Raw genomic sequence first — 23,339 nt, 5'->3', positions numbered from 1 at the left:
AATCAAATCGCAATGGAGAATTGGTTGGAGTCGTATCAGTTCTTTTCCTTTCTGTTTCAACCATGGCCCGCTGACAGCGGCACATAGCGGGTGGCAAAGGAATCGGCGTCGATTGCCTCGAGGCTGCCGCCGGACGGAGCCAGCCGGCGAGGGGGCTGGGACTTGGGACCGGTGGCGAGCAAATATTGTGAACTTGTTTCTTTTTTTCAGATGAACACAATTTTGTATGCTTCTTCTTTCCATTGTTACTGGAATTTTCTTTTGGATCGAAGTGCAGAACAGTTTACAGGTCCCCAAACTTTCAGATAAGATATTTCCTACTACCAATGTACAACCCCTAAATTTTAGATGAGCAGAAAAATGTACTTAAAAAACTAGATCAAAAGTGAAAACACACAAAAAAAAAGCCAAAATGCTTCCTTTAAATAATTAGCTAATCACCGGTCCTTCTCAGGGCCGGCGTCGCTGCCCCGCCCGTTCGGCGACGCCGCGTCGTCCACCGGCACGACGCCGACGTCCTTGCGGCTCCTATACTTGATCAGCCCGTAGAGCTTCTTGAGCTCCCTGATCGGCGCGTCCTTGGCGAACCCACCCCCGCCCCGGGGCGATTGGCTCGCCGCGCTGGTGTCGTCCAGGTGCCCGGACCATCTCGAGGTCAGCCTGGGCGGCCGCGCCACGGAGCTCGCTCGCTGCGGCTGCGCGGGCGGCGGTGGCGGCGCGACGTGCTGCAGCGCGTTGATCACGTTGCGGAGCGCGCGGCTCGGGGACCCGCGGTTGGCGAGCATGATCTCGCCGAGCTCGGCGGGGCTGAGGCGCGCGCCAGCATGGAAGCCCTCCTCCACCTGCGGGTACAGCTTGTGGTCCTTGAGCCCGAGGTAGTTGCTGGCCAGCGCCTTGAACCCCTCGAAGTCGCACATGGTGAAGTGGATGTGCACGTCCACCCGCCCAGGCCGCAGCACGGCCGGGTCCACGCCGTCCTTGCCGCCGCTCATGGTGAAAACCATCACGCGCTCCTCGCCGCAGCACGACGACAGCCCGTCCATGAAGCTGAGCACCCTCGCCGTCCTCTCTGCCGCCGTCTCCCCGTCGCCGCCGCGCAGGTAGCGGTCGAGGTCCTCCACGACGATGAGCGACCGCGGGGTGGTGTCCAGTAGCAGCGCGCGGAGGTCGTCGCAGCCGCCGCGGGACAGGTCGATGTCGTAGACGTCGTACCCCAGGAACCTCGCCATCGCCGCGGCGAAGGTGGACTTGCCGGTGCCGGGAGCACCGTAGAGCAGGTAGCTCCGGCGCCACACGCGGCCGAGCCGGTGGTAGTAAGTGCGGCCCTTGAGGAAGCTTTCCAGGTCGGCGCGTACGCGGGCCTTGAGCTCGGGGTCCATCGCCACCGTATCGAGCGTGGCCGGGTGGGTGAACGGCGCCGACGACCACCGTGCGCCATCGCCGCCGGTGTTGGCGTACAGCCTCAGCTCCCGCCGGCGCATCTCCATCTCGTCGGCGACGGACTCGAGGTGCTGCAGGTATGGCCTGAGCACGCGGGTCCGGTCGTGTCGGCGCACGCGCAGGACGAGGCGGTCGGCGCCGGCGTTGGTCCACGCGAGGCGCGCGCCCAGGAACGCGTCGCGCGTGGTGTGGCCCGGGCCCAGCTGCAGCGAGAAGTCGTTGCTCTTGGAGGGCGACGAGAGCACGCAGGCGGCGTCCGCGTCCTCGAGCGACGGCAGCGACGCGACGTACGCCGCCGCCTTCCGGAACAGCGGGTTCTCCGCGCCGTCGCCACCGATCCGCGGCACCTCGTAGTACTGGTACACCTGCGCCCACTCGTCCGCCCACCGCCACGCCCGCCGCACCGCGTGCGCCGCCGACTTGTACGACATCACCAGCCGCAGCGCCACAACCGCCATCACCCCATACACCACCACCACAACCGCGCCCCAACCACCGCCGCCTTCCAGCGCCATCGCGGCGCGCCCCTCTCCTCCCTCCCTACCTCGAAGGAGCCGCCGCCGCGCGGTTGCGCGCCTTGATCCGGTCGCGTCGGTTCGTTCGCCCGCCCGATAGGAAGGAGAGAAGAGGGGAAGAGATCGAATGCTGGTATGGGGTTTTAAGGGAGCCCAAGCCCGAGACGGCGTTTCTCGGGAGGCGTAGGGATTTGGTCGGGATCGGCGTGGCGTGCGCGGGTCAAAGAAGACGGGGGGATACGAGGAGCAGGCGCCAGCGGGTGAATCGCGGGTGAACAACAAAATTCCAATAGCCCTCGCTGACGCACACTTTATCTCTCACGAACATTCATTTCTATTGAGATTGGTATTAAAGATTTATATAAAAAATTATAAAATATATAAAAAATCAATGAACAAATGAATATTAGGTGAGAGAGATAAAATATAGAGATAGATTGTGTATGCTAAGAGAATACAGAGTTGTATTTCCCGCGAAATCGTTTGGACTTTGCCGTTCAGGTATGCGTTGGTGACTCGGTGGCCTGTCCAGGTGGATGATCTGGTGTAAGTGGAACAGCCGGACACGAACAGGCAAGTGGTTGACGAATTCTCGAAGAAAATTCTAGTTTCTTTCCGTCAATCCCTAGGAGAGTGTAAACGTGTTGGAGACGAATCTGAGTTCATCTGTTCATTAGCAGTATATTCTGTTTGGAACTACGGAAAGGCATCGTATGGCTTACAGACAAATACAACCTGCACTGCAGCAGAGCTGTGATGGGGATTTGCCGGATTAAGAGCTGATATACCAAATCAACATTTGGCGGAGCAACGTCTACTAGTGCTGACTCGGTGTCAATATATAGCCATTACAGATTTTGTTTTATTGGTTAAATGGTAAGGAATACCATGGTCGAAATGGATCACAAAACCATATAAAATTTAGAAATTATAGCCATTTGAACCTTCTTAATCCATAAAGCATAAAATTTAAAGCAACCAATGAGAAGGTGACATGTCAACTGTGGAATGGAGGCTCGCCCGTGGATGGCCTTGGACTTGCTGCTTACTGTAGCTGGACAGACCAAATTTTGGTCGGACAAGTCAAATTTTACAAATAGAATCTAAATTTTCTAGACATTGCCAAATATTGGGTTGACCAACCGGAGGCACAAACCCAACAGACCCGACATCTTTTGATTCCAGCAACCGATTGGAAAATTCCATACTTGCCCTAACAGTCCTTTTGGAAGGGCGTTTGAATAGCACTGATTAGGACGCGTACCGCAAATCATGTATGTGACCTGTCAGCTCGTTCCATATAAACCAAGAATTGATGTGACTAATCTCCTGGATGAATCCTGATCATATACTACTCAGATTCAGTTCTGCACCACTGCACCAGCTGTGGTCTCCAATGACTAGTGTGATCCACGCCAAAAGCTAAAACTGGCGATTATCGTGTTTGACTTTATTCCGCCCAATGGTGATACTTTTTCTATAAAATTCTGCAAATGAGCATTCCTCTGTCAGATTCTATGGGTAGATCTGACAACAGGAAAATATTTCAGGCCGGAGACTATAAATAATGGACATCAAAACAGACGTCCAGCTCCAGTCTAAAAAAACTTGAAACAAGTCTGCCTGCTCGACTGGCAGTTTGTAATTTTCCCTGCATGGTTTTCTTTGTGATGACCACGTCTTCGTTCTCCGATCCTCTCTAGTGGGCTTACAGTTGCCATATTTTCAATTGTTTTGCATAAAAGTTACGAATTTGAGTTCATGACTTGGTACTTTGGTAGACTTTTTTTTAAGAACCGGGCCCTTCCTTAAGACAGAGGGGATCGAACCTCGTTCCCTGCGATTTTGCCATCGAGCATCATGCTCGTTCACGGTAGACTTTTATTTCAGTAGCTGTGTTGGTCAAACATAATTTAGAAGGTCATGTCAACACGATGACAGCAAGTTACGGAGTTTGCTAAATAAAGTTGGCGTCAAACTACGTGTGCATTATTCCAGAAGTATTTTTTTTTAAAAAACAAAAGCTTATAGTATATACAAAAACATGGCAGGACTTCTGCGAGGAGAAAACGGGCGTAAATAGAAATGTATATTGTATATGCAAAAGAAAAATGCCTACCCCTCTGCGCAGGAAAAACTATCACACAACACAACTCGAAGACAAAGCAACCATAGCCATGCAGTGCGAAGCTAAATAGAGCTACGATGATGGTGCACATGCACCGGAGTAAAATCAAAATTTCAGTAGTAATCAGTTTATTTTAATCATGTTTGTAGGTTAAAATTTTCTACTAGTGCATTACTATTGTTTCGATTCTCTTCGTCACTGAGACATGCATTGTAGCGAAACCTGCAAACGCTGCTGAAAGCCTGAAGAAAACAACTGGGCGAGCTACGGTCTGAACTACCGTGGAGGCCTCGGGGGCAAGCTTTCTTCGAGCATGTCCTCGCTTGTTTGATGCACCACCTGAACATTATCGCTGACTTGATTAGACCGTGACGATAGTCACAATTCATCGGCGACAAATATCAAAAGAAATGGCGTACAGGTGGTTCTCCTAATCAGGGGCCAACTTTGATTTGGTCATTTTTTTAAAAAGTACTAGCTTAACGTGCCCACCCAAGATTGGTAGTTGAACTCTGGCCATCCAACGGTTACCCGAAAATACAACTTCACATCTGTATATACATACTTGATCTCGGTCCACTATTTGATAGTGCACCCAAATGTGAAAATTCCCCTTCTTGTGGTACTCATACATGAAGAATACTGAGTCTAAATCCTCCCGATCAACGCGGCCAATGTGCATCTCTACCTCAACTGGACAACGTTGCCAACTTGTTTCTTCCTGAGAAACTGATCTGCGTCCTTTTGAGGAAGCATGGCATGCTTTTAAGGATGTGTTTAGTTGCTTTTATATGTTTTCGTAGAGCTGCAAGATATATTTTAGATAAGTAGAAGTAGGCTGAGCGGATACAGTAACTCTGAAAAGAAAAATATTTTGTTGTTTGCATGGACGGATATAGTGACCTTGCATCTACAGATGCAATAAATGTTTGGTTGTCTATATGGACGGATACAATAATCTTGCAACTAAGACTAATGAGTAGACCCGTTGTAACATTGTAGTATATGTAATGTATCCATCGGTCTAGACTCCATAGAGAAACTTGATTCGAGCGTATCCACCAAGTCAAGCTCCAATTGTATAATTGCATCTGTGAATATAGAAGAAAACAGTGTATGCAGACAACCAAATACCTTCTCTGTAAGAATATACGCACAAGCAGAATTAAGATGCCCCTGATACGGGCAACCAAACACGGGCTAAAGTAGTCAAGCGTGACTAGTGATAGGTACGAGCTGAGGCTCCATTTTGGGTATGTTAATACCCGGTCTTCTTGTGTCATAAGGCTGACTCGTTCGTATCCTCTCATTCCCTGCTACAGTATCAAAAGGCGTCTCCAAGGTGATTCCGTCAATCCCGGTGTCGGTTCATCGTTTCTCCTCCTTCGATGGTCTCTCCGCGTTTGGAGCGAGTGGGAAATGGGTGGATTGACGTCCGGTGTGGTTAGATAGGTAGTAGGTAGTGTTTTTGGTTGTAGATTTGGTGATCTAGTAGGTGTAGGTTGTGGCCTTGTGAAGTGTCAATGGAGGTGACACCTCGTTGGTTTTTGCTGTCCTTGTTGGTCGTCTGCAAGCTCGTCAGCTTCCGCGTCAGCTCTGGTAAGGGTCATGGCGGGTGCTTGTCTAGGTATGATGTAGTATGTGTGTTGCGAATGGGTAGGTGGGGGGGGGGATTATCCCCTCTTTGGATGTGAGTTGTTAGTTCGTCGGAGTTTGGTCTCGCGACGCTAGATGTGTTTCTTGGGCCTTCAACGTCTTCTCTTTAGATGGTGGTGGTGCCAGACTGCTGTTTTCTCGATTGAATCCGGCGAGGTGGCCGTCGATGCTCTCTCTCAGAAATAGATGCGTCTCGGCTATGATGTCGTGGCGCTGGCTGTTACGGCAATCCAAAGTTTGGGGGTCCTTAGTCGTATTCGGTTGGAGGTTTGAGCTTCATCTTTTGAGGTTGGTTTCATCCTGTTTTCGTGTGGCGTGCTGATGTTCGTCGCGGCAGACTGGAGGGCACGAAGATGGAGGTTAGAGAAGATGACCCACGAAGATTTTATTGTAATTTTCTGTTTTCTGGTGTCTTGGTTGTAAAATGGGATTGTACTGTGCTTAGTTCTAATATAAATCCCACCCTCGCAAAAAAAAAAACCCTGGTCTTCTGGGCTTTAACTCGCGCCGTGACATCACTGTTACCGTGGTACTTAACTACTAATGTCGGTCAAGAAGGTCAGAATTATCCTCGTGTTGTTTAAGGCTCACTGATGCGTGTGAGGCACTAGTGCAGGCGAGAACGGAAGGAAGCAACGGCGTAAACGCACGTACCACCGCGGCGCGGCAGGTGCAGACGGGCAGGTCCGGAGAAGTGGGCACGCATCTTCGCTTCGTAGGCCGCTACGCCGGTCAATCCCGCGCGCGTGCGCGAGGGGACGCTGAGTCGCTGACGAGCACGAGCCGGGGCGCCGGGGGACTTGGGCGGCGCGGCGCGTGCGCATCCAGTCCCCTCGCAGCACCGCGGCTGCCACGTCCGGATTCCCCGGTCGCTTTCGACCGCTCCCCTCCGCCAAATCGCAAGCCCACGGCCGGGGCGGCCGAATCGTCACGGGACGTGGTTGCCCCCTGCCCGGGATGGATCCAAATCCTAGCTTCACTCTGGTGAAATTAGGGAATGTGAACAGTATTCCAGTGGTAAACACTGTACCAGAATTACAGTAACGAAATATTGTAGCATCAAATCTTGACCATTCATTTGAGATCCAACGCCTCACGGTAGAGTGAAATCATACCGTAAAGACATAGATAAAATCAATAATAGAAAGAAATTAAGTGCTTGTATTGCATTGATTCATGTCGATTATATATAAGGTGAGCAGGTGCTTGCCCATTGGAGAGACACCCCTGCCTAATGGACAAGCAAAAGGTTAAAATTGATCATATTAGTTTATAACATTTCTCCTTGATCGATTGTCATCTGTATACAACATACTGAAGACTTTTCTGAAAACCCGATGAGAAAATATGAGGAGAAATATACTGATAATATGTTATTGAAAATTACTTTAAAATCCAGTAAGAAAATTATTTAGAGAAAATAATATAGTATATATGTACACCTGTATTAATAGTGTTTCATTAAAAACTTTATAGGAGAAACCATTTGAAAAAATTCATAAAGAAAAAGATTGTGATACTCATAATCTGATAATCATTAACATGTTGTAAATTATGAGTTTATTCTCACTAAACTTTACAATCTTTGAAGTCGTCTCATACTAATCCCGCAAACGTATTTCTAGAATGTAGATGTTGGTAAGGATTTCATGTAGAAATCTGCTAGATTTTCATAAGATATTTATAAAGTATTTATTTCTTCACTTTTCTGTAATTTGTAGGGGATAAAATAATTTAGGAGCTATATTTTTCATGATATTGCTCTTTATATAACTCATATCTATTTGAGCAATACAAGTTGTATTATCTTCATAGATAATTATAGGGGATTCTAATAAAACTATACTATATGATCCTGAATGTGCTTAATCATTTTGCGAAATCATACATATTCACGTGTATCATATCCCAAAATGTTAATTACGTAATTAGGCACGTCTAATCAGAATTGCATTATGTTTTGTGTGATTCAATTTGAGTTTAAGCACGTTTCAAAAGTTATGCATTTTGAACTTTTACGTATTTCCTCTACATATAGGTGAGTGTTTGAAAGTGAAAATAGCTTAGAAGCTAATTACGCATATATATTAGAAAAGAAAAAGGAAAAAAAATGAGACTTTTAGCACTAAACCACTCTCACAATCTAATCGGGACTCCTCACGGTCTGACCGCTAGCACACAAAGCATCCATTAAAGGGATCGATCACACACTCTCTCGCTCTCCCTCTTTCTTTTGCTCTCCCATTCTCTCCCTCACTCAAGCCCTAAAGAGAGAAGAAGAGATCACCTTGATGGCTTCGACTATCGAGATTGACAGAGGAACCTTCCACGAGCTTCCGAAAGACTTCCCTGAGGTCTTCCCTCTTTTTCTCGCTTGCCGGAGACGCGTTCTTCCTCCCTAAGCTCCCTCAACTTCTCCAAGAGTCCAATCGGTAGATCAGAGCTCCCTCGGAGGATTTCAATCCAATAGAAAGTTCCTCTACGCTGAGGTGAATCTTCCCATACCATCTTTCCGTCGTTTCCTAGCTCTAGTCATCCGTCGTTTGGATTTCAACCAAGAAACTCGAGTATACCCTAGATCTAGATCTCATTCTTGGAGTTTTACGTGTTTAGATCGTGCATGTTGTCCGAACAATCATAGAAAATATTCTTCTAGTCTTGTGAAGTATTTTGGTGCCCTTTGTCATTGAAGGTTTCGCCGAAGTCCTTCGTCGTAGAAAATGGTAAATTAACACAGTTCTGGAATGATGTGTGGTTAGGACACACTCCTTTGAGGATTCAATTTCCTAGGATTTATGTTGTATGTTCCAATCCTATTACTATGGTGACAAATTGTGCAGAGGATGCTGGAATATGGATTTTGGAAGGAGTTTTGGAGATCTGGAGATGCAGGTTTGGAATTTATTGCAAGATTTACTACAGGAGGTCCATCTCATGAGATGGATGGTGTTGAATGGACTCTGTCTCCCTCTAAGATGTTCACTACTTAATTCTTATATAACTTTCTTGCTTCTTGTGGTATTCGATATAGGGTAGCTGACAAGTTTTGGAAGTGTCGTTTACCATTGAAAATAAGGATCTTCCTCTGGCAATTGTTTCAGAACATATTTCAGTTTGGTCATCAATTGAAAAAGAGACACTGACAAGAGAGCGATTGTTGTGTTTTGTGTGGCTGTACTGAAACCGTTAATCACATCTTTTTCAATTATGTGTTGGCGCGATTTGTGTGGAGCATCTTATCAAATGTGTTTGGCTGAGAGGGTCAGCTAAATTCTGTTGATAATTTGTTGTAGGATTGAATCGTAGATATCTTTGATGTCAATTACAAATTAGCCCTTTTCTTGTTTGCAAAGCTTGGCCTCTTTGGAGTCAGGAACAAAATAGCTATCCAAAAAGTTTTCTCTAATCAGTTTATTAATGTCGTTTATGCTACTATGTTTTACTTATAGAAGTAGAATCTCCTTTTGAAGGTAAATGATAAGGAGAAGTTTGAACAAATCTCAGTAAAGGTGCTGCTTCGAGTGAAAAACTTCCAGCTGTCTTCAAACAATATTTTAGATGTGATGTTCGTGTAATAGGATAGCTTGTGCTTGCTCTTTCTAGCTTTTGCTAGTAGCTACCTTCGTATGTTTTTGGGTAATTGGTAACCCCAATATATAAAAGACTTGTGTTTGTCGCTTTCAATAAAAACGGAGTATATCCTTTTGTTTTAAAAAAGCTGTAAATAAGTATACTATTAGAGATTCTAGGTATTTTATGATTGATGAGAATTATATCTCATATAGATCCTTAATTTTATACAGAGAACCTATTGATTTACGATGTGATAGTGATAACAATACGTACACAACATAACCGAATCTTCACTCGTTGTTTGCATTGATTTGTGTCGATTATGTACAAGGTGAACGGGTGCTTGCTCGTTGGGGAGACATCTCTCCCTAACAAACAAGCAACTGCCATATATGGTTACAATTAATCATACTAGTTCGTAACAATACTCAAACACCCGGCATAACAATAGTATGGCGTTTTACTTCCCATTCATGACTCATCACTCATCCGTATCATTCTCTTGGAGGTTAAGGAATGAACACTTGGCTTCAGTTCGTGACACTAGACGTGTAAATCAGCAGAACTCTTGTTGGGAAGCGCATTCTCTTCTTGCTTCGTGTTTATCGGTCAACAGAAATGCATGCCAAATTTCTCAAAGATACGCGGGGAAAGACACGCACCAACTAAACCGATTAGGATATCCTTGACTTGTCAGATAGAAAACAAATTAATCGAGCTCAGATCTATAAATTAAACACTTTGCGGCGTTTTTTTAAAGAAATGTTGGCTTTGCTTAGCCTCGTAACATAGTTATGCCTTAGGGATTAGGATTAGATAACCTAAGCTTCCGGTTTCTTACGCCATGTGAAGCGCATTGGCAAAGATCCTGTGGAGAACAGATTTTCTCTCTCTTTTATTCAAGGGGAGGGATAACAGAACTAGACTTCTAGTGGCTTGCATTCTTCGAGCAAACTCTTCACGGTTACTATAAGCTCACGTCGCCATCTGACAACGAAGGTGTGAAGATGTGGTATCCAACCTGCACCGATACTTGTGGAATATAATCCGCGCTCGGGAAAGATCCGGCCGCGCCATCGGCGTCGCAGCTTTTGGTACGAAAACGATGAACAGCTCCTCCCTATCGAGCCGAGCAAAACGAGCAGTTTCGAGATTTCTTTTTAAAAACAATATTATTTTATTAGAAAATTACAAAAATAATAGTCAAAATCTGATATTTATATAAATAGTTACATATCGACACGCGGAGTGTTGGCTAAAGACATGTTGGTATTCTGCATGCTAACATCCTACGTGGCAATAGGTTCGGAGGTCTATCCGAATAGGTGCTATATCCTGTAGACGATAATGAAAGAAAAATTTATAATTTTTTTATATAATCTTGAATAGAGATAATCTTTATATGAAAATTATACGTATTGATAAGATATACAACTATGTAGTTAAACACTTTTATATTTGAATCCGGGTTTCATATAAAGATGGCTAGAAGTTTCAAATCTAAAATTTATAACCATTTTTACATCTAAACGGATTGAAATAAAAAAATATTCAATTACAAATTTGTAGATCTCATCAAAGACACAATTTTTATAGAAACATCATCTCCATCTAAGATAATATAAAACATAGGATATGTCGAGAGACATAATTTTCATAGAAGTATCATCTCCATATAAGATAATATGAAACATAGGACCTATCGAGAGACATAATTTTCACAAAAACATCATCTCTATTTAAGATAATATGAATTTTTCTTCAAATATTGTTTATGTCCGGGACCCACTGACACTAAGGATATCAACACCTGAAGTGCCTACGCGTGCATAGTCGGTACTTATATCGAAATATATTTATTTTAATAATTTTTCAATTTGAGTATTATTTTTGCAAATTTTTAATAAAATAATATTATTTAAAAAAACTCCGAGATTAGACAGGACAACACACAAGTTCTTATCGAGCCATTGAGGACAAGAATATTCTTGTGTCTTAGATTCTGAGATGTAGCAGCGATATGGAACAATTATCCATCCTGAAACCTTACCATCACGCTCCACGCGAGTTCGCCGGGAGAAGCTTTTTTTTCTCTCTCCTCTTTTTTAAGCAGCACAGGAAAAGGTTGATGCTGAGAAAATCTACAGAAAAATTGTTTTCATGAACTAAATAATATGCCTGTATGCCGAAAGCTCAAGTCGTTGAGGAATATATGCTTACACTTTAGAACATGAACTTTCTCATGTTCTTGTGCTATCTTTGTCACATGATACTAAGTAGATTTTTTTTTAAAGAATAGACGGTGCTCGTTTCTATTAATATAGCAGAAAAAAATATAAAAGTATAGCCTATGAGGCTATAATCAGCTAAAAGAAAAACAACATCAAACACAATAACTAAACAACAAGCATTCATAACAACTATACTCGACCGGTTGGACAAAAGGATCACAACACATGATGATAACTGTAACGAACCACCACGACGTCACCCGCCATATTGTCGAGCACAAACGTCTTGTGCCGAAATTGGCCGCCGCTATGTGTGACCGACCGCAACCGTGTCACTGTGCCCCACCAGCTCCATTGGATAGAGGCCAACCGCATCAATGGTCTTCCCGCCTCCGTTGAGTGGGAGCTGTGCTGCATCGAACTTACCGCTGTCATAGAGGGTTACCCACCACATTTCAGCTCCCAAACGTTGTGTGCCGCCGCTCATTGCCACAAGAATCAGGCACCACCGCCGACCCAGCCCCTACTGTGTCGGACTGGCCATCGTCATGCGAGACTAGCTGCCGCCACTGTCCAGGAAACCTAGGCCACACCTCGCTGGTCTAGACGCCATCATGTGGGCCTAGCCGTCGCTAGGCACCCGATCGTCACCAAACTGCCACCCGCAGGCCGCCCCACTCCCGCTGCAGTCAGCACCTGACCGCCACTGACGGAGCGCCATCTGACCACCATATCACCAAATCGCTAAGCACCAACCTAACCGCTGCCAGCCCCAACACATCTCGACTCGTGTAGTCGTCGAAACTCCAATCTTGACCAAGCGTAGAGGAAGCTACCACGAAGTTAACAACACCGCGCCTAGAAGGCCGCCACTATGCAGGACCCATCGCCGCAGTGCCGCTACAGCATTGCACATACCCATCGACCGAAACAGCGCACCAGATCCGGTCACCTCCAAGGTTGCCTCTCATCGCCTCGAACACAGCGCGCGGGCGCCGCCACACACCATTTGCCAGACACCACACTTCGGATCTGGTTTGCCTCGTCATTGTGGGTGTGCAGCCCTGCCCTATAACCCATGCAGATCCTCCTTTCGCTGAGCTGCCACCAAAATCATGGCCGAATCACATGGACAGATGCCCAGATGTTGCAGCAACACCGACCCAGCTCCTTGATGGCCTCCCAAATCCACCTCATGCCTGCGACCCTCCTCAAACGAGGCCCAACCTCACTCCACACCGCCGTCATCACGCAGAGGCACCCGTCCGCATGTAGATCCAGCAAACACATACGTTGCCATGGCCATTAACACAACTCCGCTCCGCGCATAGCCCTACCATGACCGACAGCGTCACACCTCGCACATTGCCACACCGTCACCATGGCTGTCTTCTGCCGCACCCACAGCTGTCGCGCCATTGCCATGGTCGTCACCATGCGCCCGCTGTGCTCACACTGTGCACAGCCCCTTGCTTTGTCGCGCCGTGCATAGGCCCGGCATGACCGTCATCATGCGCCCCACCATCATAGACACAAAGCAGCGCTACAGCTTTGCCGACAGCCAATTACACATCCGTAGCCGCCTCCCTCTGCCTTAGCTCCGCCGCCACCCTGCACGTCCGTCGGCTCACATCGGCTAGCCGCATCGCCCCTAAGGCCGTCGACTCTTAGATTTGGGGCAAGGGAACCCTCCTCAGGTGAGCCGCCGCCGTCGACCGCGCCATCTTTGCCACCACCGGTCGAGCTTGGAGAGCCTCCACCGTCGCCGCCCTTGCAGCCACACGGGCTTCCAGCAACGTGCTTGGGCGACGGTGAGGCGAGATGGCCCTGAGGAGGGGTGACAGCTCTAAGGGATGGGAGGTTGCCCGAAGTCGCCCAGGGAGGGTGATGGGGGGGGGGGCTGATCTTTTTCTCTTATACTAAGTGGATTTAACATGCTACATTGCTACGATGAAACATTATGCTATTTCTGTTCATATCAGTCCAATTTCATAAGCTACGGCGGAAAACTTTGATATTTCTTAATGAAGAAGAAATTTTGCTCATGCGTATTATAAGACTATCTCCAACTATATTCACTTCATTTAGTTCCCTTCCCAATTTTCTTCTTTGTTCCTATTCCCTTTATTTTCTCTCATCTCCAACAGCTTCACTTCGAGGAGAATCGCGAAGGGAAATGAGAGATAATCCCATCATGAAGGAATGACACTGAGAATCCCTTCGTAATGGGAACCGTGAAGTGAAATCGTTGGAGCACTGAAGTAAATAAAAATCCCTTCACGACGAAATTTTCGCCCTGACAAGAATTCCTTAGACATAGTCTAAGCGAATTGTACCGCATTTGGAGAAGTGTAAATCTAGCATCGATTCCTTTCGCACTAGCAGGACCACACGTCTAGCTTTCTGCGGATTTCTCCAGCAAAACAGAGAAAGCGTTGCAGCTGGAATTGCATTTGGACACACAGAAAAGTGTCAAATGCACTAAAGCTTTTCCTAACCTAAGATTTGTTCATAGATTGACGTACACTGAACACAGTAGCTTAAAGGAATACACTTGTCAGGTCTACGTCAAAATGGTCATCCACTGACGAGCTTTTTGAAAGATCACATACCCCTGAGCTTTGCCAAGAACATATTCGCGTTAGGAAACCTAGAAACCGTCCTATTGAGCCACGAACGGTTTAGAACTACAAAGAAGAAAAAGGGATACGGATAATCGCATAGGCTCGATGGCCTAACATGATCTGCGAAGAACCGTCAACGTTTGCACAGCATTCTTTACTGAAAGCATGGTGATGTTTGTGCAGTGATTTCGCTTCAAAGGGCAGACCTTTGAACCTTAGATATTAAGAAATCGACAAATTTCTCATCAGGGAAGGAGAAAGAGCAGGCCAAATCGAGAATGTTGGCCATGGTGACTAATACAAGTGGTAGAAGTCCTCAATTACAAAGCACGCAAACCTTCCTCATTGATCAACAGAAGAAGATGTGACCACGCCACGCGTAGAGAATAATAGGAAAAGTATTGGATCATGTGTGCCTATATCATCGTCTTCAGAGGCTTGTAGCAATGGATGATAATGATAGATGCGATAGACTACACAAGATAGACTACACAAGATAGACTACACAAGATAACCCAAGCTGTTAGGCGTCAGTAGTGAGCTTGCCTATTCTTCGTCTTGCTTTTATTCTGGCCTCTACGGCCAGTGAGCAGCTACAAGCAAGTGTAGTATATTCTGAAGAAGGCTTTCAACAGAAGAGCAGAAAGATGCCGTCTCCTAGAATGGCTTCAGGGAAAAGCAAAAGGATACCAGAAGCCTTTCAACTAGAAACAACACGTTGACGTCATTGGCAGGAAGGAAAATGGTAAAAAGCACACACTCCGTCAGAGTTCAGAGATAAGCGTGTCATATGCACTTCTGGATAAGCATTCCATAACAAATTTAAAAGGTAACGAACAGAAAGTTCATACGATGGCATTGGATAATCGCATGCGCTAACTCGGATCGGTCCAGGAGGAGCTGCGTCCAGGTGCGACGCTAGAGTGTTCCTGGTGGTACACATACACTAGGGTGAAAAAAATTTACGTTAGTAATTAGCTCATTTCCACTACAGTGATTATATGTTTTAGATATATAGTAAATTACAAACAAGCTTATAGCCTGACGGTGAACCTCTATGGGTGGAAGGGACCGGTCGGGGACTCGAGCTTCCGATCTCGCACCCGTTAAAAACCTATGAAAAGTTATATATATATATATATATATATATATACACACACACACACACATATCACGCATGAGACCTAACTACGCAGACGCCGTTGTGGAATAATATACGTTCGTGGTGATGATGCAACCAAAGGGTGTTGGCCAATGTCAGGTGAACACTTCCTAGTCTTTATCCGGATGTGCTGGCTCATCTGAATGAGACATCCAAAAAATTCGAAGACCGAGAATGACTGATGAGCGCGAGAGAGATTTGGGGTTAGCTTCAAAAAAGTTTACGGCTTACCTACCGTTAAGTCTCCAGGAGCAAAGTTCCAATCGAGACTCTTGTGCTGTGCTACTATTTTATCGTTTGAATTAATCGAAGAGCAGAGTTCCTGTGTTCCCACTCTGCTCTTCCTCTTGTTGTCATTGCTGATGACGAAAATAATTTTTTTACGGAATGCCTTTTTTTAGAGGAATTTTTGAGGGAATGCTGATGACGAATATTTGACTTCCTTATTTGCAAGCCCAAACATTATCTACCTTCAGGAGATGCGGCCCAGCTCTCTGTGCTCCAAATTGACGAGCCGAGGCCAGGGGGGGGGGGGGGCGAATGCATGACATGCTATTCTATGCTTTTCTTTTGATTAATTTGTACACTGGGCCAAGGCTCAATGTAAAGGAGAAGCTGTTTCTTCTGCAAGCAGTGAGTTCCTGTGTAAAAGCGATGCGTGCCAAGAAAAAAAAACAGTTTTGCTATATCCAAATGACGGAGAACTTGCAAATCTCTCAGTCACCTAAACTTGAACTGAATTTAGGGGTTGCATTTAGAGATATGGAGATTTAGGGTTTGAGGTTCTGGCGGCTTTAGATAGATGTCTGAGGGAGGCTGACTAGACTAGTGGTAGTGAAAGACGGTGGGTGGGATGATGAGGCAGTGGGGGTGCCGTCCATCGTGGTGTTGAAGGACCATCGGTGGGCGGTGAAGGTCGGCAAGGGCGTCACACATAGAGTGGTTAGCTATGATGGTGGTTCTAGCGGCGGTGCTAAAGCTGGCCAGTTGGTGGGGGTGAACAAAGTGGAAAAAGAATGTGCCAGAGTTGAAGAAGAACGTGTTGGCGAGAGAGGAGGAAGGAGGCACGCCAAGAAAGGAAGGAAGAGCGTCGACGAGTCTTGCATTGTTGGCAAGGTGCTGGGATACGGGCATCAGATGTCAGGGTGTGACATCAATGAAAGCGAAGAGTGAGGGGAGATGGGGATAAAGGTAAACAGAGTAGTTAGATCTGGTTGCTAGGACCTAGATCTAATGGTCTAAAAAAGTGACCGAGACATATACCATATATCATGCAACTTAGAAGGATACATACCCACAAGATAACTTTTAAAAGGTGATATAGATATCAATAGAAATATACAACTAACAAAATCAGTAAAACGAGTGATTTGGCATCGATTTTTATAGTTGGAGGTGTAAAGCAATCGATTTCAAAGTCAAAGAAATATTTTTTTAAGAGAATAGTAAGGAAATCTCCTACTATGATAAATATATTAATACATAGTGATAAAAAAGATAACTGTATAAAGGAGGACAAAAGAAAGAGAAAGAAAAAGAGGAAGAAACTGTACAGGTGAGCAAAGAAGAAAAGAGAAAAGAACTGATTTTAAACTAGAGAAGAGAAAACATCTTGTTGGATTGTAAAAGTTATTTTTAAATCAAATTATCCTCTAACATTAAAGAGGGGAATAATCTCCGGAAGTTAATTCATTTCTTTGCTTCCAAATATTCTAAGCCGAGGAAATATTTCTCGAAACAAGTAGCAAATCAAACAACGGACTTACGAGCTATTTGAATTCGATTTGCTCTATGCTCAATTTAACCTTGACTCAAGCTTAATAAATCAAACTCAAATGTGATTATAATTATAAGCTCAGCAACTCGAATGAAACTCGGTTCGAGTTTCTATCAAACTTTGAGCCGACGGGCTCGAGCCAGGCTGGTTGACAGCCCGCCTCCTCCCTCCCCTGCCAAACGACGGAGGAGAAGGCAGCCGATCCGAGCCGGTCCGAGCGGCGTATAAATCCTAACCAATCGCCACCCCCAAATCCCACTACCACCCCGCTCCCCACCATCGCGATCGCCCCGCCATGGAGGTGTTCTACTACCTCGTGTTCGGCGCCCTCGCCGCCGTCGTGGCGGCGCTGGAGCTCGGCAAGTCCGGCAAGGACCGCGTCGCCGCTTCCACGGCCTTCAACTCCTTCAAGAACAACTACGTCCTCGTCTACTCGCTCATGATGTGTACGCCCCCAGATTCATCCCTTCCCCCCTCCCTAGCCCCAAATTCCCGTTGCGTTGCGGCGCTGCCTCCTCCAGATCTGGACTGGCGGCGCAATGCCGGTCCGTTTGATGGTTTCTGACGATGTTGCGCTGCGGCGAACGGTGCAGCCGGGGACTGGCTGCAGGGCCCCTACGTGTACTACCTCTACAGCCAGTATGGCTTCGACAAGGGCGACATCGGCCGGCTCTTCATCGCTGGGTTCGGGTCCTCCATGCTCTTCGGCACTATCGTCGGATCCCTCGCCGATAAGCAGTGTGTGCTCCCCTCTGTGATGGATGATTTGTGCTGATGTTCTGCTGTGTAGTGTTGGGTATGCTGATGAGGCTGGGAGGATTTTGGTTGGCCAGGGGACGGAAGAGGGCGTGCGTTACCTACTGCATCAGCTACATCCTGAGCTGCATCACGAAGCACTCCCCTGAATACAAGATTCTGATGATTGGGCGCGTGCTCGGAGGCATTGCCACCTCACTGCTCTTCTCGGCGTTTGAGTCGTGGCTCGTCGCAGAGCACAACAAGGTAGGTGGCCAGATCTCTATTTCTCTCCACGGTGATACCTTGGATCTGGCTTTGGCTTGGCTTTAGCTTTAATCTTAATGGGATCTTCGTTTGCCCGTTGTAAGCAGCCATATTTGTTTTGCTTTCGGTTATTTGCATATTTGTCGTCAGTATTTGGTATAAATTTTGGTTGTGCTGAAGCTTAAAAAATATCCGTAGGACCGACTAGAGGGGGTGAATAGTGGCTTTAACAATTTCTTTTGAAACAAATAACCTTCTTCTATTTTGTCACTTAAGGTACTCAAAAATGTATCACAACAAAGTGCAACGTAAGACACAAAAACCACAGCGGAAATAGAAGAACCTGGAACTTCCGAGTTTAATCCAGAAATTCCGACCTATCGGAAGTTCCGGGTTGAACCGAAAGTTTCGAGTAGAACATAACTGTGATTTGAAAATTTAAAATCCAAACATGAAAATCCAATCAATAGTGGGTCTCATAATTAGAATCAAACACTATGTTCCACATAATACCAATCCATGACTCATCCTTAAATAAGGTTTGTATCTTGAAAATAAATACTCAAATATCAAAACGATGAACACCAAGTGAAGATAGTCTCCAAATTGATAGATAAGAGGCAAGAGAATTCAATACCTAATTGTGTACGTTTGTACGTGAATTTTATATCTCTAGCAACGAGAAAAAAACACTCCAACAAGGTGAGAAATTTCAGCTTAATCACGGAAATAAAAATCGCAACCGGAGGACGAAACCGGATGAAGATAGTCTCCAAGTTGATAGATAAGAGGCAAGAAAATTCAATACCCAATTATGTACGTTTGTATGCAAATTTTATGCCTCTAGCAACGAGAAAAAACACTCCAACAAAGTGAGAAATTTCAGCTTAAGCACGGAAATAAAAACCGGAGGACGAAAAACTTGCAAACTTGCAAGAGAACCAATAGAGAAAACTAGAAGGATGTGAATTCAAGTACAAGAGTAAACATAGATTTCATAGCTTGCAGATGTCAGCCTTATTTTAGGCGGGTTACAAATATTTTCCCTTATAAAGCTCTAACATAATACATAGGCTAAGCACTTCTCTTCATCTCCTCTAAAATCTTAGCACAAAGCTCTCGTATGAATGACTCAAGAGGCTCAAGTAGCTGATTCAAGGGGCTCAACTAGCCCTCCCCCTCTATTTATAGCTTAGGTTTCTCGACCTTCAAGTTTCTAAGTTGTTCCCAAAATACCATTCTCTAATAGTACATTTATATCTACCACTGAGAGTATTTTGATCTATTTTTTTTTTATTCATGGAACGACCGTAGCGCTTTCATGACTTAGTTTCGTCTCGACGCAAGCTTCGCAATGATATCATGTGAATTTCCATCTTTCCCACGATTTTGAGGCTAAATCGCGAAACCCCTTGCACGTTTCTCAAGGTGTGACTCATTGCCACTTGCTTGACATCAAGCAAGCATCCCGATGTCGACACATGTACTCCGTCTTGTGATCTTGACCGTCGACAAGTCTCCCCTGCTCCCTCGGGCCGCCTTGTCACTTACACCAGCATCATTTTCGTTTGACTTTGTCAATACACCGTTTTCATCCATCTTTCATGCTTTGCTTGGCCTCCACGTGTACAACTAGGATCACTCTTGACTCCGTCCGGCCTCCTCGATCGTCCAGCACCAAGCACCCCGCTTGGCTCCGATCACTCGTCGTCGATCGCCAAGTTGCATCTGTCACCTGCACATCATGAGACAAACAAACACATATCTTCAACTCCAACTCCAGTTAATCCATAATAAAAAAGCTCAAAAGAAATCCCAAATTGGTTTAAAGTTCATTCCAAATTAAAACTGAATCCCTGAAAATCGTGTAACCCAAAAGTTCCGGATGGACCTCCGGGTAACCCCTCTATGTCTAATTTTCACATCAATACGGAAGTTCCAGATTCTAGTTCACCTGGAAGTTCTAGATTGGGACCGAAAGTTCTAGATTCTGATTGGACTGAACTTCCGGATACTAGATAGAACTGAACTTCAAGCGAACCAAGCTCAAGTAATCTGAAACATGACAAACCAAATCAATAATCTTATCAATCATTCATCACATATAAACTAAGACACATTTCAACTTGGTTTCTTAATATCTCATAGTCAATCCAAACACCACCTAAGGGATTAGGGAGGTTTTAGTTGACTGCTAGTACACGGTGGATTGTGTATAGAATGACTTCGAGTTATATTAAGTTGAAGATACAAAAATAAAAGTACAATTATGATGATAGAGTGAGTGCATTGCACAACAAAACACACTAACTACATCAGAACCTGTGCCTTGCTGGTTCATCACTGATTTACTGTCTAGCAGTAACCCTCTCACCAGTCCATTTCTTCTCCTTTTATTTTTTCATTTTGTTTGACTTCAAGCACTTTGCCGGCAGATCTGGACTATCTGTTGTTCCCATGGCCTGACCAAAACAGGCCTGCATTTAAAAACATGGCCCAATTTATTTAATATTTTCCAGGATGTTGGGTTCTCCTGCTGATAATTAGTCGTTTTCTGTAAATTAAATTAATGTGTATGTTCAAGTATCACGAGAATTCCATTTTCTGCATCTCAATGCACTGCACTGTTTTTTTTTTGGCTTATGACAACATTTTACCTTTTTTAATGATAAACCAATCACAACATTATTTTCTAAATACCTTCTCGGAGTTCCCTTTTATTATTGCTGACAATAGGCAAATTTACGTTGTTATTGTACAGAGAGGATTTGATCCACAATGGTTGTCGATAACATTCTCCAAGGCTATATTTCTTGGCAATGGTCTTGTCGCCATTGTCGCTGGGCTATTTGCAAATTTTCTTGCTGATAACTTGGGTTTTGGCCCTGTGGCTCCATTTGATGCCGCCGCTTGCTTCCTAGCAATAGGAATGGCAATTATCTTATCATCATGGGGTGAGAACTATGGAGATTCATCTGACAGCAAGGACTTGATAACCCAGTTCAAGGTTGCAGCTAAAGCCATTGCTTCAGGTAGGTTTGGCCTTTCCTAGCATAGGCAATGGCTTAACAAATTTAGTGAACTTAACATTGACAACGGAACGAATTGTTATGAAATTTCAGATGAAAAGATCGCATTGCTTGGAGCCATACAGTCATTGTTTGAGGGTTCAATGTACACTTTTGTTTTCCTCTGGACTCCTGCTCTGAGCCCAAATGAAGAAGAAATTCCTCATGGCTTCATATTTGCTACATTCATGCTCTCCTCAATGTTGGGTAGCTCAATTGCTTCTCGTCTATTAGCTCGGAAGCTGAATGTTGAAGGTTATATGCAGATCGTGTTTTCAATTTCAGCCTTTACTCTTGTCCTCCCTGTTGTCACCAATGTAAGTATGTTGGTTACAACCGCTCAGATACTGTTGTTCTCTATAGAATTTGGACGTTAATTTGCCTGTTTATGTTCGACAGTTCCTAGTACCTCCCTCCTCAGAGAAAGGTGGTAGCATTTCATTTGGAGGCTGTCTACAGCTTCTTGGTTTCTGTATATTTGAGTCATGTGTTGGCATATTCTGGCCATCAATCATGAAGATGAGATCTCAATATATTCCTGAGGAGGCAAGAAGCACAATCATGAATTTCTTCCGCATACCACTCAACCTGTTTGTTTGTGTGGTACTCTACAATGTAAGCAACAAACAAAGCGACAAAGCCCCCTTAATTTCCCTTTTTATGTTAATTTATTTACTAGCCATGGTCGACTTCCCAGACATGAAACTAAATTGGTTTTTGGTAATGCTCATCATTCTTCTTAGGCGATGTTCAATAACTCTCTCCTATAGCTTCATTGTATAGCCCATCAACTTAATTCTACGGTAATTAGTATAACTTTGAAATGATTGGATCCGAAATAATGATATATGTGATAGGTTAGGGGTAGCGTCAATTAAAAATTTTTTTGTCCAACATCTGTTGAGATGATTTAGATATATCCAACGGAGACCTCCAGAGTTACCTGTCCATAGCAACCTAGCGGGATACTATGAAGCACTAATAATGTGAAGAGAGGCAGGGGTCAACCAAACCTAATATAAGAAGAGTCTGTAAAGAGACTTGAAGAAATGGAATATCGCTAAAGAAATATCCATAGATATAAGAGCGTGTAAGCTAACAATCGACTTCTAAAACTACAACTTATACATCAGTCTCCTTATACCGTTATTATTTTTTATTTTGTTACTATTACTAGTACATTTTTATCATTATTGTTTTTACATCATCCTTTTGGTTGGATATTGTGGGTTTCATCTCTAGCCTATCCTAACTTGCTTGAGACAAAAGGCAACTTCTTGTTATTTACTAGCCATCAAAGCAGCTATAAACTCATTCGAACCAAACATATGGAGAAAGAATCATTCCACTAAATGTTGTTATACTAACATTGTTTGTCCCAATAGTACTTTTCTTACAAATGTTCTGCAGGTGAATGCATTCCCAATCACTGTCATGTTCGGCATGTGTTCCATTTTCCTTTTCATGGCAGCAATCTTGCAGAGGCGGCTAATGGTTGTTTCAAATCTCCTCAGATCAACAAGTATGTTCACCTCAAGCTATTTATATAATAAGATGATCTTTTTCAACCTTTTGAATCAGATGTAGGTCTTCTCAATTGTTAACTATGTGATAAAATTTCCTGCAGAAACAGTAGAGATGACTGCAGAAGATGAGCCACTGAACCCTTAGAAGATACCAAGACCATAGAAGTGAATCAGACAATGGCCTCAATCCTTAACTGCTTTCCACTAGGCCGCCGAATAAGATTGACATCAGAAAGATTAAACAGAACTCAGTTTAGTTTGTTTTGTTAGGATTGGTGCTCTTACAATTTGCAGTTTTGTCAGGACAGAGAACACGATCTAGCGATTCTTGACTCTTGAGCTATACACGGCAAAGTGGAGCTTGGCTTAGCCTCCCCATTTTTCTCTCCCTTTTCCCCCTTGTGTTTGCTGCCAGGATTGATATTTGTATTCAAATCCCAAAATTGTCTTGATTGAAGCCACAGCATGGATCCTCTCCATTTTGGATGCAAACGCTGAGTAACGTATGAAGACGAGTTGATTGACTATCTCCTCACTGATCATCTCAAATTTGTGGCTACGATTTACATGTGATTTGTCTTCCATTTGTATGGTGGTTTCGTTTTGGTTCTCAGGTACTGTTGCTTCTTTGAAGATA

The 23,339-nt window shown here is 44.6% G+C and overlaps 2 protein-coding genes across 3 annotated transcripts; one reads left to right on the top strand and one right to left on the bottom strand.

Annotated features, from left to right (window-relative positions):
- Nucleotides 1–220: 220 nt before the first annotated feature.
- LOC133907783 (AAA-ATPase At2g46620-like) lies at nucleotides 221–2,239 on the bottom strand. The gene has a single exon (XM_062349879.1). It carries the CDS (start codon nucleotides 1,953–1,955, stop codon nucleotides 438–440), a length of 1,518 nt encoding a protein of 505 aa, XP_062205863.1. The 5' UTR covers nucleotides 1,956–2,239; the 3' UTR covers nucleotides 221–437.
- Nucleotides 2,240–17,219: 14,980 nt separating this feature from the next.
- LOC133907518 (uncharacterized) lies at nucleotides 17,220–23,194 on the top strand. Of its 2 annotated transcripts, XM_062349573.1 has the most exons (8): nucleotides 17,220–17,552; nucleotides 17,700–17,844; nucleotides 17,940–18,108; nucleotides 20,870–21,140; nucleotides 21,231–21,493; nucleotides 21,576–21,791; nucleotides 22,587–22,698; nucleotides 22,804–23,194. In XM_062349573.1, the coding sequence occupies exons 1-8, from the start codon at nucleotides 17,402–17,404 to the stop codon at nucleotides 22,845–22,847; spliced, it is 1,371 nt and encodes a 456-aa protein (XP_062205557.1). In that variant the 5' UTR covers nucleotides 17,220–17,401; the 3' UTR covers nucleotides 22,848–23,194. The 2 variants fall into 2 exon arrangements, with proteins under 2 accessions (XP_062205557.1, XP_062205556.1); XM_062349572.1 differs by lacking the exons at nucleotides 22,587–22,698; nucleotides 22,804–23,194 and having other exon boundaries at nucleotides 21,576–22,065.
- Nucleotides 23,195–23,339: the final 145 nt, after the last annotated feature.

Source organism: Phragmites australis, chromosome 24 (genome assembly GCF_958298935.1).
Source record: "Phragmites australis chromosome 24, lpPhrAust1.1, whole genome shotgun sequence".
NCBI lineage: Eukaryota > Viridiplantae > Streptophyta > Magnoliopsida > Poales > Poaceae > Phragmites > Phragmites australis.
This window is presented reverse-complemented; position numbering and strand designations above follow the sequence as displayed.